This window comes from Mauremys reevesii, linkage group 8 (genome assembly GCF_016161935.1).
Source record: "Mauremys reevesii isolate NIE-2019 linkage group 8, ASM1616193v1, whole genome shotgun sequence".
In the NCBI taxonomy this organism is placed as follows: Eukaryota; Metazoa; Chordata; order Testudines; family Geoemydidae; genus Mauremys; species Mauremys reevesii.
In genome coordinates, this window is record NC_052630.1 from 73,150,422 (window position 1) to 73,165,482 (window position 15,061).

Here is a 15,061-nt window from a genome sequence, read left to right on the forward strand (position 1 = left end):
AATGAAGGCTGCACAAGCCCTGTTATGCCATTTGCAATGGAGACCTAAACACTCTAGCATTTTTTAAAAAACAAAAGGGTCAGATTTTGCCCTTATTTCTGCTGGTATAAATCCAAACTAATTCTGCTGATTTCAATGGATTTATACCAGTTTAGCTGACAAATCAATCCCTCAGTTCACTGTCTTCTCCAGAAACAAGCCTAGGATTCTTAGGATTCTCTTGAGCTCATTTGTTCTCTTTGCTTCAAAACCCTTTTGTTTTGTTTTAAGATAAGTTTTAGATCATGCTCCTCAGGCTGCATGGTCCATTGTACGGAGCATAGGAACAGGAATAAGGAGGCTTGGTTGCTAATCATGGTTTTGCTAAGGACTTGGTGTGTGACCTTGAACAAATGACTTCCCCATTTTGAGCCTCAGTTTCCTCAGCTGGAAAATGGGGACCATGATTCTTATCCTTTGTAAAATTCTTTGAGATCTAACAATGAGCAGTGTTTTATAAGTGCTTGTTGTTTTTATTTATTACTTTTTTTGAAATTACTATCAGTGAAATAAATTCATCTGCATTTACTGCATTTATTTTTTACATATTTTGATTCATTCCAGCCAATGAAATGAGTGGCTCTGAGCACCATTGATCATTTAGAAGAAATACAATTAAATAAATGAAATTACAAACCCGAATTATTAATTCCATTCTTAACTGGTTAAAAGATAGGAAACAAAGGGTAGGAATGGAGAGAAGTAAATAGTGGTATCCTCCAGCGGTCTATACTGGGACCAGTCCTATTCAAAATTTGTAGATAATACAAAACTTCTCAAGATAGTTAAGTCCAAAGCAGACTGTGAAGCGCTACAAAGGGATCTCACAAAACTGGGTGACTGGGGAACAAAATGGCAGATGAAGTTCAGTGTTGATAAATGCAAAGTAATGCACATTGGAAAACATAATCCCAACTATACATATAAAATGATGGGGTCTAAAGAGAGATCTTGGAGTCATTGTGGTTAGTTCTCTGAAAACATCCACTCAGTGTGCAGCGGCAGTCAAAAAAGCGAACAGAATATTGGGAATCCTTAAGAAAGGGATAGATAATAAGACAGAAAATATAATATTGCCTCTATATAAATCCAGGATATGCCTACATCTTGAATAGTGCATGCAGATATGGTCGCCCCATCTCAAAAAAGATATACTGGACTTGGATAAGGTTCAGAAAAGGGCAACAAAAATGACTAGGGGTATGGAACAGCTTCCGTATGAGAAGATATTAATAAGACTAGGACTTTCCAGCTTGGAAAAGAGATGACTAAAGGGGAATATGATAGAGGTCTATAAAATCATGACTGGTGTGGAGAAAGTAAATAAGGAAGTGTTATTTATTCCTTCTTATAACAGAAGAACTAGGAGTCACCAAATGAAATTAACAGGCAGCAGGTTTAAAACAAAAGAAAGTATTTTTTCACACAACACACAGTCAACCTGTGGAACTCTTTGCCAGAGGATGTTGTGAAGGCCAACACTATAACAGGGTTCAAAAAAAGAGCTAGATAAATTCATGGAGAATAGGTCCATCAATGGCTATTAGCCAGGATGAGCAGGAATGGTGACCCTAGTCTCTGTTTGCCAGAAGCTGGGAATAGGCGACAGGGGATGGATCACTTGATGATTGCCTGTTCTGTTCATTCTTTCTGAAGCACTTGGCATTAGCCTCTGTCAGAAGACAGGATACTGGGATGGATGGACCTTTGGTCTGACCCAATATGGCTGTTCTTATGTTAAATAATTTTGAAAATCTGTATTAGGTTCCCTTGAATTGTTGTCTTTTTCCTTGAGAGTAAGTACCGGGCCCCTTAATCTTTCCACAGAATAAAGATTCATCAAACCTAATGTTGTTTTAAGCCCCGATCCCATGATTGAATCTGCATCGGTGGGCCCTTATGCCCACAGACAGCACCATTGATTTGAGTGGGGCTCCTTGGTGTAAGAGGTCCAGTTACAGAATCTTAAATTAGTTTAATTTTTGCTGCATCCTCAGTGAGGCTATATTACCCTTCCTTTGGTACAGTGACTAGTATTGCACGTAGGATCACCTTATTTGTTTGATGTTCTGACATGCTGTTAATCCTATCTAGTATCTTGTTTGCTTCTTTTTTCTTTACTTCTATGCAATAGACTGGTGGCATCAATATTTTTTTTCACAGTAACCCCCAAGACTTTTTCCTGATTAATGTGCTGGATGATTGTTCCATTTACCATACATTCCCTAGACTGGTGCCTTGCTCCCAGATTAGGTTTCTTAAATCCTGAGTTTCATGTGGGGATATTTCATTACCAAACCAGTATCAAAATACAACCATTTAAAACTGCTGGTTTTGCTGTGCTGTTGTGTTCCATGCACAGGTTTTTTATTTCTTTTCTTTTTTCTGTTTCTTTGCTTGTTGCTGGCTGCGGTTATGCCAGGAACAAAATAGACCCTCAGCTGTCCCCCACTATCAGGGGAATACAAAGGTGTCTTTAAGCCATTTTATGCCCCCTACCTGATTTTGGTCAGACCTGAGGATCTGGCCCTGTAAGTCTAGCTCCAAAAAAAATATTTTATTTATTTGATTAATTGATCATTATGAAACTTTTTGAGATGCCAGTAAGAGGAACGTGACAGAAATTAAACCAATTTTAAATTATCAAATTCAAATTACTTAATACATCTTTATCATATTTTATTTTAGATAGTTTGTAGTAAAGGCCTTGGAATAGAAGGAATGACAATCAACACCTTGAAGGAAGATGGCTACAAAGCAGTCTTCATTGGAATAGGTAGGAATGTTTTATTCTCCTTTGTTTCATTTTATTTTGTTTTGTTGAAAATTAGAATGGTTTTCTGCCAATAAATGGGCTGTATTTCGGTATCTTAGTAAGACAAGTTTAAACATCTTCAGTGTAAACCAAATGATGTGGTAAGAAAAAAATTTCTCTCATCTGTTTGACTGGTTTTAATCTGGCTCTCCCTGGCAGTTACTGCAAGCTGCTCCTGCCTGATGGTAATTCAGTGGTTAATGTGAAATAATTTGGACAGTTCTTAGTGGACAGGTGAGCATATAATAAAAAACTCCATAACAATTGGCACTAAATGGCACTGTGTCTGGAAATCTCAACAGAGACCAAAGATTAAATAGTGTTATGCACAGGCCTAACGTATTGCACCTTGGGCTCCCTGTAGATCAGGGTTGAAAGACATAGGTATGATAGAATCAAGAAGCTTGCACTGCTGCAGCTCGTACTATATTTGTAGCTAACAGACATCAATTTCCAACACTTTTCATGAACTTTGAAAGTATTGAAATTCTTTTCCAATTACTTATCTGAAAACTCTATGCAACTTACTGTATATATGTGTGTAATAAATTATAAAACCAGGAACAAAACCGCTTACAGGTTTTCTCAGTTTGATGTCATGTACCCTTTTGAAAAATAGATATACTTCATGAGAGCTTACTAAGAGAATTCAGATACTTCCCACGAGATGGCTTTCACACCACAAAATTAAATAACCAGAAGCAATGCTTTCCACCGTCACTTCCATTTTCCTTACAGAGGGAGAAGGAACTTTGCATTTACCTTTATTCTTTTACTCTGAAAGTTGGAAAGAGAGTCAGCGTACCGTTGCAGTGGGTTTTTTTTTGTTAGTTTAATTTTTTTGGGTAGGGAGGGTTTATTTGTTTTAACTTAAATTTGTTCAGACATAAACTTAAACAATTCATATGATAGTTCAGCAAGCCCTTCAGAAACATAGTTTGATTGGTTTTACTTATTGTTTAGTGAAAAGTTTCAAAAGTGGATGTAATGAAAGTTACTAGCAATAATTGCCATTCTGGCCTGAGGGATATGCAAGCACAATTTTCAATTTTTGTGAACAGCTTACTATACCCACATAATTAACTAGTGAATATGTAAGCCAGTGACACTGCTTTATTGCTTTTTCTTTCACCTATAAGAAGAATCGACCATCCTTCAGAGGTAGATTCCAGAGCTAAATTGAATTATGGTGGGGATTGGCTTTAACAAAATAAGTTGGCTTTGAATTCTACTTAAACTAAAATAATAATTTAATCTCCACTCCCATTATAAAAATACCCATCTGATATTTAAACCATTACTGCTAGCTTAATTAGATTAGGTTATGTGTTAAAAGTATTTTGAAGTACAGCAGTACCCATCCCTAACATATGATAGCCATGTTGAATATATACTGTCTACAGTTGGCATGAGGCTTAATGCTCTTTATTGATCTAGACATTGCCTAAGTGAACATAATAGGAAATAAGTTGTCCAACTGTTCCTTCCTATTATTGATTAGAGCGATGTAATTCTTAGTACAGCGACAACTGCTGTTTACCATCTGGGTATTCAGTATAATAAGCTTTGCAGGTTCATTCTCTCATGTGATTATACTACCAACCATTGTGATTTATATAATCCTAAATCCTTTCATTGTTAGAGACATTCACGCGTAGGAATTTCATGCGGTCATATTTCTGTATAATTGTACACAGGGCAATATGCCAGGTTATCTTCTTTCCTGTTTTAATCAACCTGACTATCCCTCTTCTAACTCTTTTGCTTTATAAAATCCTGGAAGTTAGGAGGGAAATGCATAAATGAGCATTTGTTTTCTCAGCATCTAATGGCTAGAACAAACAGCCATCCTTACAGCGTCAGCATTGTTAGCTATTACAACATAGATTTATTCAAACATTTGAAAACTTCTTTGTTATTACTGATTGTCAATTTACCACTGTGTATTTTACCTGTAGAATGGCTGGATCTTATATATAGAGAGACTGTTTGTTTCCTTGCTTACACTTGATAAGGTTAACCTGGCATACAACATGTTTTAAATAAAGGCATTTAATTTTATGTAAATATAGACATTATTGTGTCTCACAAATAAATATATGGAACCAAATAGTGATTTTACTTCTGTGAGAAGTGCTGGGTAAGTGAGCAGATGCAGAGTTCTAGTAAACAAGCAGAGGTGCTGTGCACCACTTGCTTTGGCCACATGTAAACAGAATGCATTAGGAAACAGAAGGGGAACAGACCGTATAACACTCCATAGGTGGGCTGGTGAAAGGTACTGTGAACTCACAACAACCCTTGCTGCCAGAGGCTGGCAGACGTGCAAGAAGCCACCTTGTTATGCTCCCTTGTGGAGTGCTGCCTGGAGCTCTAGCCAGCACTTTCTTTTTGTGGACAGTGATCACTAGTGTCCTCATTCCACCTAGATCCTGAGCACAGGTGGAAGAAGATGGAGGGGCAAGTGCAAACTGAGCCCACAGCGTTTGTATAGCACAACAGAATATTTATTGTACGCTCTACTAAAGATCTTTATATATGTTGATTCTGAGCACTGGTTTCTCTGTTTGTGTTCTTAGTCTACAAAACTTTTATTGGGGGGGGGGACACAGATTGGACAATCCAGGAAGTTTTTGGAAAGTGTAGGGGACAATTTCCTGGTGCAAGTGCTGGAGGAACCAACTAGGGGTAGAGCTCTTCTTGACCTGCTGCTCACAAACAGGGAAGAATTAGTAAGGGAAGCAAAAGTGGATGGGAACCTGGGAGGCAGTGTCCATGAGATGGTCAAGTTCAGGATCCTGACACAAGGAAGAAAAGAGAGCAGCAGAATGCGGACCCTGGACTTCAGAAAAGCAGACTTTGACTCCCTCAGGGAACTGATGGGCAGGATCCCCTGGGATAATAACATGAGGGAGAAATGAGTCCAGGAGAACTAGCTATATTTTAAAGAATCCTTATTGAGGGCTCAAGAACAAACTATCCCGATGTGTAGAAAGAATAGTGAATATGGCAGGCGACCAGCTTGGCTTAACAGTGAAATCCTTGCTGATCTTAAACACAAAAAAGAAGCTTACAAGAAGTGGAAGATTGGACAAATGACCAGAGAGTATAAAAATATTGCTCAGTCATGCAGAAGTGAAATCAGGAAGGCCAAATCACACTTGGAGTTGCAGCTAGCAAGAGATGTTAAGAGTAACAAGAAAGGTTTCTTCAGGTATGTTAGCAACAAGAAGAAAGTCAAGGAAAGTGTGGGCCCCTTACTGAATGAGGGAGGCAACCTAGTGACAGAGGATGTGGAAAAGGCTAATGTACTCAATGCTTTTTGCCTCTGTCTTCATGAACAAGGTCAGCTCCCAGACTACTGCACTGGGCAGCACAGCATGGGGAGGAGGTGACCAGCTCTCTGTGGACAAAGAAGTGGTTCGGGACTATTTAGAAAAGCTGGACGAGCACAAGTCCATGGGGCCGGATGCTCTGCATCTGAGGGTGCTAAAGGAGTTGGCGGATGTAATTGCAGAGCCATTGGCCATTATCTTTGAAAACTCATGGCGAACGGGCGAGGTCCCGGATGACTGGAAAAAAATCTAATGTAGTGCCCATCTTTAAAAAAGAGAAGAAGGAGGATCCGGGGAACTACAGGCCAGTCAGCCTCACCTCAGTCCCTGGAAAAATCATGGAGCAGGTTCTCAAGGAATCAATTCTGAATCACTTAGAGGAGAGGAAAGTGATCAGGAACAGTCAGCATTGATTCACCAAGGGCAAGTCATGCCTGACTAACCTCATTGCCTTCTATGACAAGATAACTGGCTCTGTGGATGAGGGGAAAGCAGTAGATGTGTTATTCCTTGATTTTAGCAAAGCTTTTGATACGGTCTCCCCCCACATTCTTGCCAGCAAGTTAAAGAAGTATGGGCTGGATGAATGAGCTATAAGGTGGATAGAAAGCTGGCTAGATGGTCGGGCTCAATGGGTAGTGATCAATGGCTCCATGTCTAGTTGGCAGCTGCTATCAAGCGGAGTGCTCCAAGGGTCAGTCCTGGGGCCGGTTTTGTTCAATATCTTCATTAATGATCTCGAGGATGGCGTGGACTGCACCCTCAGCAAGTTTGCAGATGACACTAAACTGGGAGGAGGGGTAGATACCCTGGAGGGTAGGGATAGGATACAGAGGGACCTAGATAAATTAGAGAATTGGGCCAAAAAAAAACCTGATGAGGTTCAACAAGGACAAGTGCAGAGTCCTGCACTTAGGATGGAAGAATCCCATTCACTGTTACAGACTAGGGACCGAATGGCTAGGCAGCGGTTCTGCAGAAAAGGACCTAGGGGTTACAGTGGATGAGAACCTGGAGATGACTTGACAGTGTGCCCTTGTTGCCAAGAAGACTAACATCATTTTGGGCTGTATAAGTAGGGGCATTGCCAGCAGATCGAGGGATGTGATCATTCCCCGCTCTTCGACATTGGTGAGGCCTCATCTGGAGTTCTGTGTCCAGTTTTGGGTCCCACACTACAAGAAGGATGTGGAAAAAATGGAAAGAGTCCAGTGGAGGGCAAGAGCACATGATTAGGGGGCTGGAGCACATGATTTATGAGGAGAGGCTGAGGGAACTGGGATTGTTTAGTCTGCAGAAGAGAGGAATGAGGGGGGCAGGATTTGATAGCTGCTTTCAACTACCTGAAAGGGGGTTCCAAAGAGGATGGATCTAGACTGTTCTCAGTGGTAACAGATGACAGAACAAGGAGTAATGGTCTCAAGTTGCACTGGGGGAGGTTTAGTTTGGATATTAGGAACAACTTTTTTACTAGGTGAAGCACTGGAATGGGTTACCTAGGGAGGTGGTGGAATCTCCTTCCTTAGAGGTTTTCAAGGTCAGGTTTGACAAAGCCCTGTCTGGGATAATTTAGTTGGGGATTGGTCCTGCTCTGAGCAGGGGGTTGGACTAGATGACCTCCTGAGGTCCCTTCCAACCCTGATATTCTATGATTCTATTAACCTGAATGTTGGAAGCAAAATTAAAAAAAAAACGTTGCTTGCATCAAATATAGTTTTGTAAGATTGTATTAATTCAATTCAAAAGATCACTTACTTAGTAGAATAAGACCAGGCTATTCTCAATTTTCTCTACCAGAGGAAGTGGAAGTAAAAGGGCATGGATGATTGAAAGAAGATGGGTGTCTAGGTAGGAAGAGGAGTACATGAGACTACGTTTTTCACAGAGTAATGGGACCTTTGAAGGGATGCCTCTTGGAAGTGAGGAAGTACTTGGAGATATGGGAGTGAACAAGTGTCCAGAAGTTTTATGGGGTGAGTGAGCATCCACATGGAGACAAATGTCTTGGAAGCAGATGGAGGCTGAAATTGCCTGGAGAACCCTGAACATCACATGGCTGGAATTTTGCATCAGGAAGAGGAATGTGTCATGGAATAGGGGGTAAAATGGGTCTAAGTGAGGAGGAGAGAGCACATGTGGAAAGTAGGCATCATAGGAGGCATATTTAAGGTTGTCTCCCTAATATTAGCATGCATATGGAAGAAAAACATGTGGTGAGGCTTCTGTATGGGGGCAGAGATCACACCTCTCCATTTATTTCTTTAATAACTTTAGAACTGGGTCTTGTGCTAACTCCATGCAAAGGGGATCCCACCCAAAAGCTCTGGGAACCCTTTGCATATATTTAAAAGCAAAAGAACATTGAAGCCACAAAGTAGAATTCTACCAGAGCAGCAAGCACTTCTTCTTTATCTGAATCCTGTCACCCATCATCTGATCATTAACTATGTGGCCAGTACACATTAAAACCTGCACCATGTTTTTCAACCAAACAAATCTTGTCCTCATCTGTGTCAGCCCTTCACCAATCGCCGCTCAGACAGGTTTTGCAGTGTGCCCTGGCAACAAATTTGAGCTATTTCAGATCTTGGGAAAGGAACCCTTACAGAGAATGTTTCATCAGCAGCTCCCTTTCTTTTTATAATGAAACAAATCGAGCTTGAAGTCCTCTGTGGATCACAGCTGTGACATACTGCCATAAGAAGAGGTAGTCTCTCAAGTAGGCAGATCCTATAGCATTTAGATGTTTATAGGGTAAAACAAACACCATAAACTCTACCTAGAAACAAATTGACAGCCAATATATGTCATGGAGCACTGATAATATATGCTGTCTCCAAGAGTTATCACTTAATGTACGAGCTGCTGCATTCTGCACCTGCTTAATTTTCCAGATAAGATATAGCCCACATAGAGTGCAGTGTAATAATTCATAGAGAGCGTGAGGCGACAAATACATGCATTACCATAGCATGGTCTGTATCCAAGAGAAAGCAAATAAGCAAAAAGCATGCCTGGTCATTGCAGCAATGTGATCGTCCAACAGCAGATGGGGATCCAACACAACCTCCAGTCTGCATACCCAAGTAACACATGGCAAGCATGCACTATCAATCAAAGGGGATGATATTAGCCTTCCTGTGTATTCCAGTTGCTTCCTTCAACCTAGCATTATCACATCATGTGGACTGAGTTAACACCATATTCCTATTGTTTCTGTAGGATTCAGTGAGCTGCTTGCTTCGTCCCTGCCCCTTATGTGGTCCTGTAAGCCCACTTTCAGTTTTCTTTCCACAGAGATCTCTGCTTAGCAGAGTCTTGTGGCACACATCATCTCATGTGTTTTACTGAAAGTTATAATTCAGAAGGGCAAAGTGGTAGTGAATTACAGCATTTTACCCTTGGACAGCTGAATTCACATCACGCCTCAAGTCAATAATAAAAGTTAATTTTGGGGTCACATCAGAGTTCCCATTTGTGCAGAACAAAAAAATGATCATAGAAATTAGTACAATTGGCAGTTACTACACAGGACTGGAATGCTGCAGCAGGGGGAGGAGAGGAGGAGCAATTTAAATCAATATGGCAGGTTTCCATTGTGCTTACTCACCCTCAATGGTTGTTGCTTTTCACTTCCATTTAGCTAAATGCTCAATTTCTAAAGCTTTTGGCATTGTAGTTTAATAAGTTTTTTTTTTAAATGGCAATTAAGCATAGAAACACATGGCTGGCAGTGAACGCTTAAAAATGTCATTTTGAGACTCAAACTGTCTGCTAGCCATGGGTTTTAACTTGTCACGTTTCCTCTACTGTTTTTAAAACCTAACCAAGATGAATTAAATCTTTCAGTTAAACTTTTATGGCTAAGTTTGCAAGTGGGTCTCTGAATTTATGGACCGAAAACTCTTATTTTACCCATAAGAATGTGATAGTAAGGCTCAGTTACCTGCATAGTGCAGGCTCTGCTTATGCAGAGAGATGCACAAGTGGAATTTGTGTGACCAAGTTTACAAATCAATTTGAAAACTTGGCCTTTACAAGAAAAATTTCAAATCAGTAGCTGCCATGTGTAAGTATTGTGGAGACCCATGGTCAGCAGAGAATTGGCATTTGTGTGAGAGAGATTGTGGGGTGATGAACTATACAGAGTATGTAGCCCTTGAAGGCTGCAGTATAGGGCAGCAAGAGATAGGTGTGACCCATGGACCTCTCAGCACTAACTGGCAGAGGTCACGGGGTGCATAAGGTTTACAGAGATCCTTTGGAGCTGGTATTTACATTCTAGTTCACCAAAGTGTGTCACGTACGATTTCTACTGAAAGCCTGTATCACACTGGTCATCATAAACTTTGTGAAAGACACTTATGTCCCAGGTTGACTATTGTATATTGTGGCTCTTTTATAATGAAAGTCTATTTACATACTGAGTCAAGTGCTAAGAGATTGTGGGGACTTCAGAAAAAGAAATCAACAGGAAAAAGTGAATGGGTGAAGGGGACTCTGTTTACAAGTTAGGAACAAAGGACTGATCTCACATATCTAGGGATGCAGAGATACATCCTGACATCCTTCATCTAGAGAGACAAACTGCCAACAGCTTGATTTTATGAAAAGAGGGTCTCAGCCATCCTCATTGCAAAATGCTGTGAAAAGGACTTTGGATAAGCAGTAGATTATTAAATAAGAGAGCATCTTGGTACTTAAATTTAAGCTCTAGAATGTGTGTTATGATTTTATTTTATATGTAACCCTTTGTTTCCATTAACCCTACTTGCTTCTTATTGACTTACTATTCTTTGCTAAATAAACTTATTCTTGTTTTTACTATAAACATATCTAAGTGCTGTGAGTTTAAGCGGAGCAGTGTTCCTGAGGTAAAATTGATAAGCTGTTATGTACTATTCCTTTGTGAGTAGTGAACCTGTGGATTCCGTGACTATTCAGAGGATCAGGGGCTGGACATTCCAGGGGAATGGTTGGAGGACTCGGAGGTTGGAGTGTGCCTATAGCTAACCTGTATGAGCGACAGCAGGGTCTTTGTGAGCAGAGAGGGAAGTGCTTGTGTTGCCTATGGCTGAGGTTCTCAGGGAGCTGACCCCTGACAAGCACAGACAAGGCTTCCTGCTAAGGGCAGATGGTAGCAAGGTGCTTCACAACCCTGGGTACTCTTGGGAGGTATCACAGTAGGTCCTAAGGAGACAGGACAGCTTGAGTACTCAGTGTTACTGTATCTTTTGGTTGATTTGTAGGACTGAATACTTCTTTTTTAATTATGTTTTCTCTTGAAGGTAAGCTAAATTATTTGCAAGCCAGGATTCTTTCAAACAGGGCTTTGGAGCTGTGCTCCAGCTCCACTCCAGCTCTGGGCAAAAACCTGCAGCTCCACTGCTCCGGGGCTGCTCTGCGCTCCAGCTCCGGGCTCCACTCCAAAACCCTGCTTTCAAGACCTCAGAAAGCATTAAACAGTCACTTTTGAAGAGAGAATACAACACAGTTACTTTGTATACAAATATTTATTTGAATAAAAATTAAAAAGGGCATAAATATTTTAACAGCAGGTAAAATGCTGTTAAATAACGTTTAAAACATGCAAACCGTAAAGATACAAGCATATCCTTCCTATGCAGACTTTTACAGAGACTAGTCTTATTTCAGAGACGGACTGTAACATGTGCACTACAGTTTAGGGTTTCTAAATAACATTTACACTCCCCTCTTTTAGTTCGCAAGTATAGATCTACTTTTTACAGCTGATCATCAGAGGTGACTCTTTAGGCTAAAATTTTGAAAAGTGCCAAATTCCCATTTTCAAAAGTGACTTGGATGCTTAAGTCCCATGGACTTGGAATAAGACTGCAAGTGTCTACACTGGATCTGGAGGTGTAATTTCCAGTTCAGGTGAACACACCCACACTAGCATTGACCAAGCTAGTGGGCTAAAAATAGTAGTGTAGCCACAACTGCACCAGCACCGGGACAGGCTAGCTGCCCTGAGTATAATGCTGTCTGAAACCCTAGGTATGTATGTGGAATGGCTAGCCCATCCCACTTCCCATGCAGCTGTGGCTACTGCAGGTACATCTGCTTGAGCTGGAAATCACACTGCCAGCGCCAGGGTAGACATATCTTAAGGCTATTTCTACACTATGCACCACTGGTGGCAGCATGTAGTGTATGTGTAGCTACATGCTGCAGTGAAAAGCAGACTGCACTCACACTGCAGCATGTAGCTACCTGCCAGCGAAAGGCTCTGGAAGATGGGAGGCAGCAGGGAAAGGCCCCAGCAGCTCCCCACTACCAGAGTCTTTCACTGCTGCGAGGAAAGGCTCTGGCAGAGGGGAAGCCTCAGGGAAGAGCTCCAGTGGGGAGCTGCCAGAGCCTTTAACTGTGATAGGGAAAGGCTCCACAGTGGGGAGGCAGTGGGACACTATACTGCTAAAAATGGCAGTATAGACGGGGAGGTGCAGCTTGGACGAGTAGGAAGCGTGTACCGTATGCACTCGCATACATATCCATATCTTTATTCTACTTGCTTAAACCATGCCTCTGCCTATCTTCTCTTTATACTCATGCTAGGGGGGCTAGGCGAGAGTATGTACTCTACACGCTGATGAAAGGAGCATTCATTGTAGACATACCCTTAGAGTCCTAAATCCCTAAGTAACTTTTGATAATGGCATTTAAGCTTGTTAGGTGCGTTTGAAAATTTTACCCTTATTCTCTATCATTATCTAAAAGGTAACATGCTTCTTCAACTGACAAAGCAGAATTAGAATGAACATTCATGTGTCTTTCAGTCAATATCCAAACATGTTGGCTCTATCAGCAAACAGCAAAAATCTTTTTGGTGAATCCTTTTAGCTAATAGCATTTATTTGTCAGCTAATGGGTGACTTGATTTCCTTAGAATATCTAGTCGGATAGGAAAACGTTTCTATAAAAATGTTGCATGTTTGAAACATCAGCATATAAAAAAGCCACTGCATGAATTTCAGTAGGGCATTCATTCCTATATAGAGCCCATTTGTGCAATACTTACTAACATGAGTGAACTTTTGCTCAGATCGGGGGTAGGCAACCTATGGCACATGTGCCGAAGGTGGCATGCGAGCTGATTTTCAGTGGCACTCACGCTGCCCGGGTCCTGGCCACAGGTCTGGGAGCTCTGCATTTTAATTTAATTTTAAATTAAGTTTCTTAAACATTTTAAAAACCTTATTTACTTTACATACAACAATAGTTCAGTTATAGACTTATAGAAAGAGATATTCTAAAAGTATGAGTATGGGTTACGCAGTTTGGCACTAAATATTTATAGCTTGGGCCAAAAAAAACTTAGTAAAAATTTCAGAAGAATGTGAACACCGAGGAGGAACATTGTTTAGGGTGGTCCACGGAGATGGGGTATAAAGCAAAAACAGTGAGATCAAAATGAGCAGATGAAAATGTTGCTCAAATTTCAGGAATTAAATCTGCCAAAGGAAGTGGTGTAAGTTCCATTACTTGAGCCTTTTACAATTTGACTGAAGAAAACATTATAAAATATGCAGTAGCAAACAATCACTCCTGTAGTTGCAGGGGGGTGGATAATTCATTATCTAACAGGGTATTTTCCCTCTCTAATTTCATATTAGTTTTGTTAGTTTTACATACTGTATGATATTGTGTTGCACTTGGAAACACTTAACATTTGGTTTGTAAAAAAACACTATTTCTTCCTCTATAGTGTGATATTGGATTGCTATAACACCTGTTATACCATTCTAGATTCCCCAGAGGCTATATCATTTAATGCAAATTTAGTTAGTTTTACATGAGCACAAAATAAATCCGAGAGAGAGTCCTTTATACTGTATAGTATGTCCTACTTGCAAGAGTTAAATCAATATATCAAAGGGAATAAATCAAAGACCTCATGTACAGAACCTCTTCAGTAATTGCAGTCATTCATTGTTAATTAACATAGCATTAAAACAATGTTGTCTTCAAATAATCTCATTGATTGTAACAAAATTACACACCAAAAATAAATTAAAAATCCAAGCCCTGATGCACCTCATTTTTTAAAAGTTGTGAGATTGATTTACTATCTTATCCCCAAAAAGTAAGTAATCTCCTCATGCCTGTTATTATCTTCTGATTAACTATGCAGTGCCACCTGGTGTGCAGATGGGAAGAATATTACACATCAAGAGCTCTGTTCACACCCACCCACACAGCTACAAACCTACATGGCAAAAAGTGAACAGATGTTCATTTTACTGGTGCTACAGAAAAAAATTGTGCATCTTACTCCTGATCCATAAACTAAATTTGGAGGACATGATATCTGCATATGAAGTGCATAGGCCCATGGCCAGCACACAGATTTAACTGCAGACAGTTTTTCTGTCTCACTTAATTCTGTTTTTTTTCCCTTTTCCGTTCCTATTTGCAATTTTTCCTTTTCCCTTCACTTGCTACTAAACTTGTCACCTCCAAAGAGAAGAGTGGGGATGCCAGTTTCATTTGAAATTGCTTCCAGACTTTTGCAGTTGGTTGCTGTATTTCAAAAGTGATAGATGCTGCTATTTGGAGCCTCGGTGTATCATCACTTAGGGTTCTGCTCTCTGAGCACTCTGATGCAGATCCAGTAAAGTGCACAATACATGTGCTTAAAGTTAAGCACACACTTAGGTGCTTTGCTGGATTCAAGGACAAAAATACTGTGTACCTTTCAGGATTAAGCCATTAGACTCTGCTGGCTAAAGAAATGTTCTTGTTTCTCTGTCTTTATTTTGGTGTTGTGCAGTGTTATTTTATAAAACCCAACAGTATTCATAGAAGAATGACTGCTCCCCAAACAATTTATACAGTGTCACAGTGAGTGACA

General features: G+C 40.3%; 1 protein-coding gene across 19 annotated transcripts in view; it reads left to right on the forward strand.

Moving 5' to 3' along the window:
- DPYD (dihydropyrimidine dehydrogenase) overlaps nucleotides 1-15,061 on the forward strand; it is a 638,604-nt gene that overhangs the window by 264,899 nt on the left and 358,644 nt on the right. For 18 of the 19 annotated variants that reach the window (XM_039484205.1, XM_039484204.1, XM_039484209.1 and 15 more), the window contains one exon: nucleotides 2,728-2,815. In XM_039484205.1, the coding sequence (XP_039340139.1) occupies nucleotides 2,728-2,815 (88 nt within the window). Of the gene's footprint in view, nucleotides 1-2,727; nucleotides 2,816-7,986; nucleotides 8,377-15,061 lie in introns of those variants that run through there. The other variant, XM_039484221.1, reaches the window with a different exon arrangement.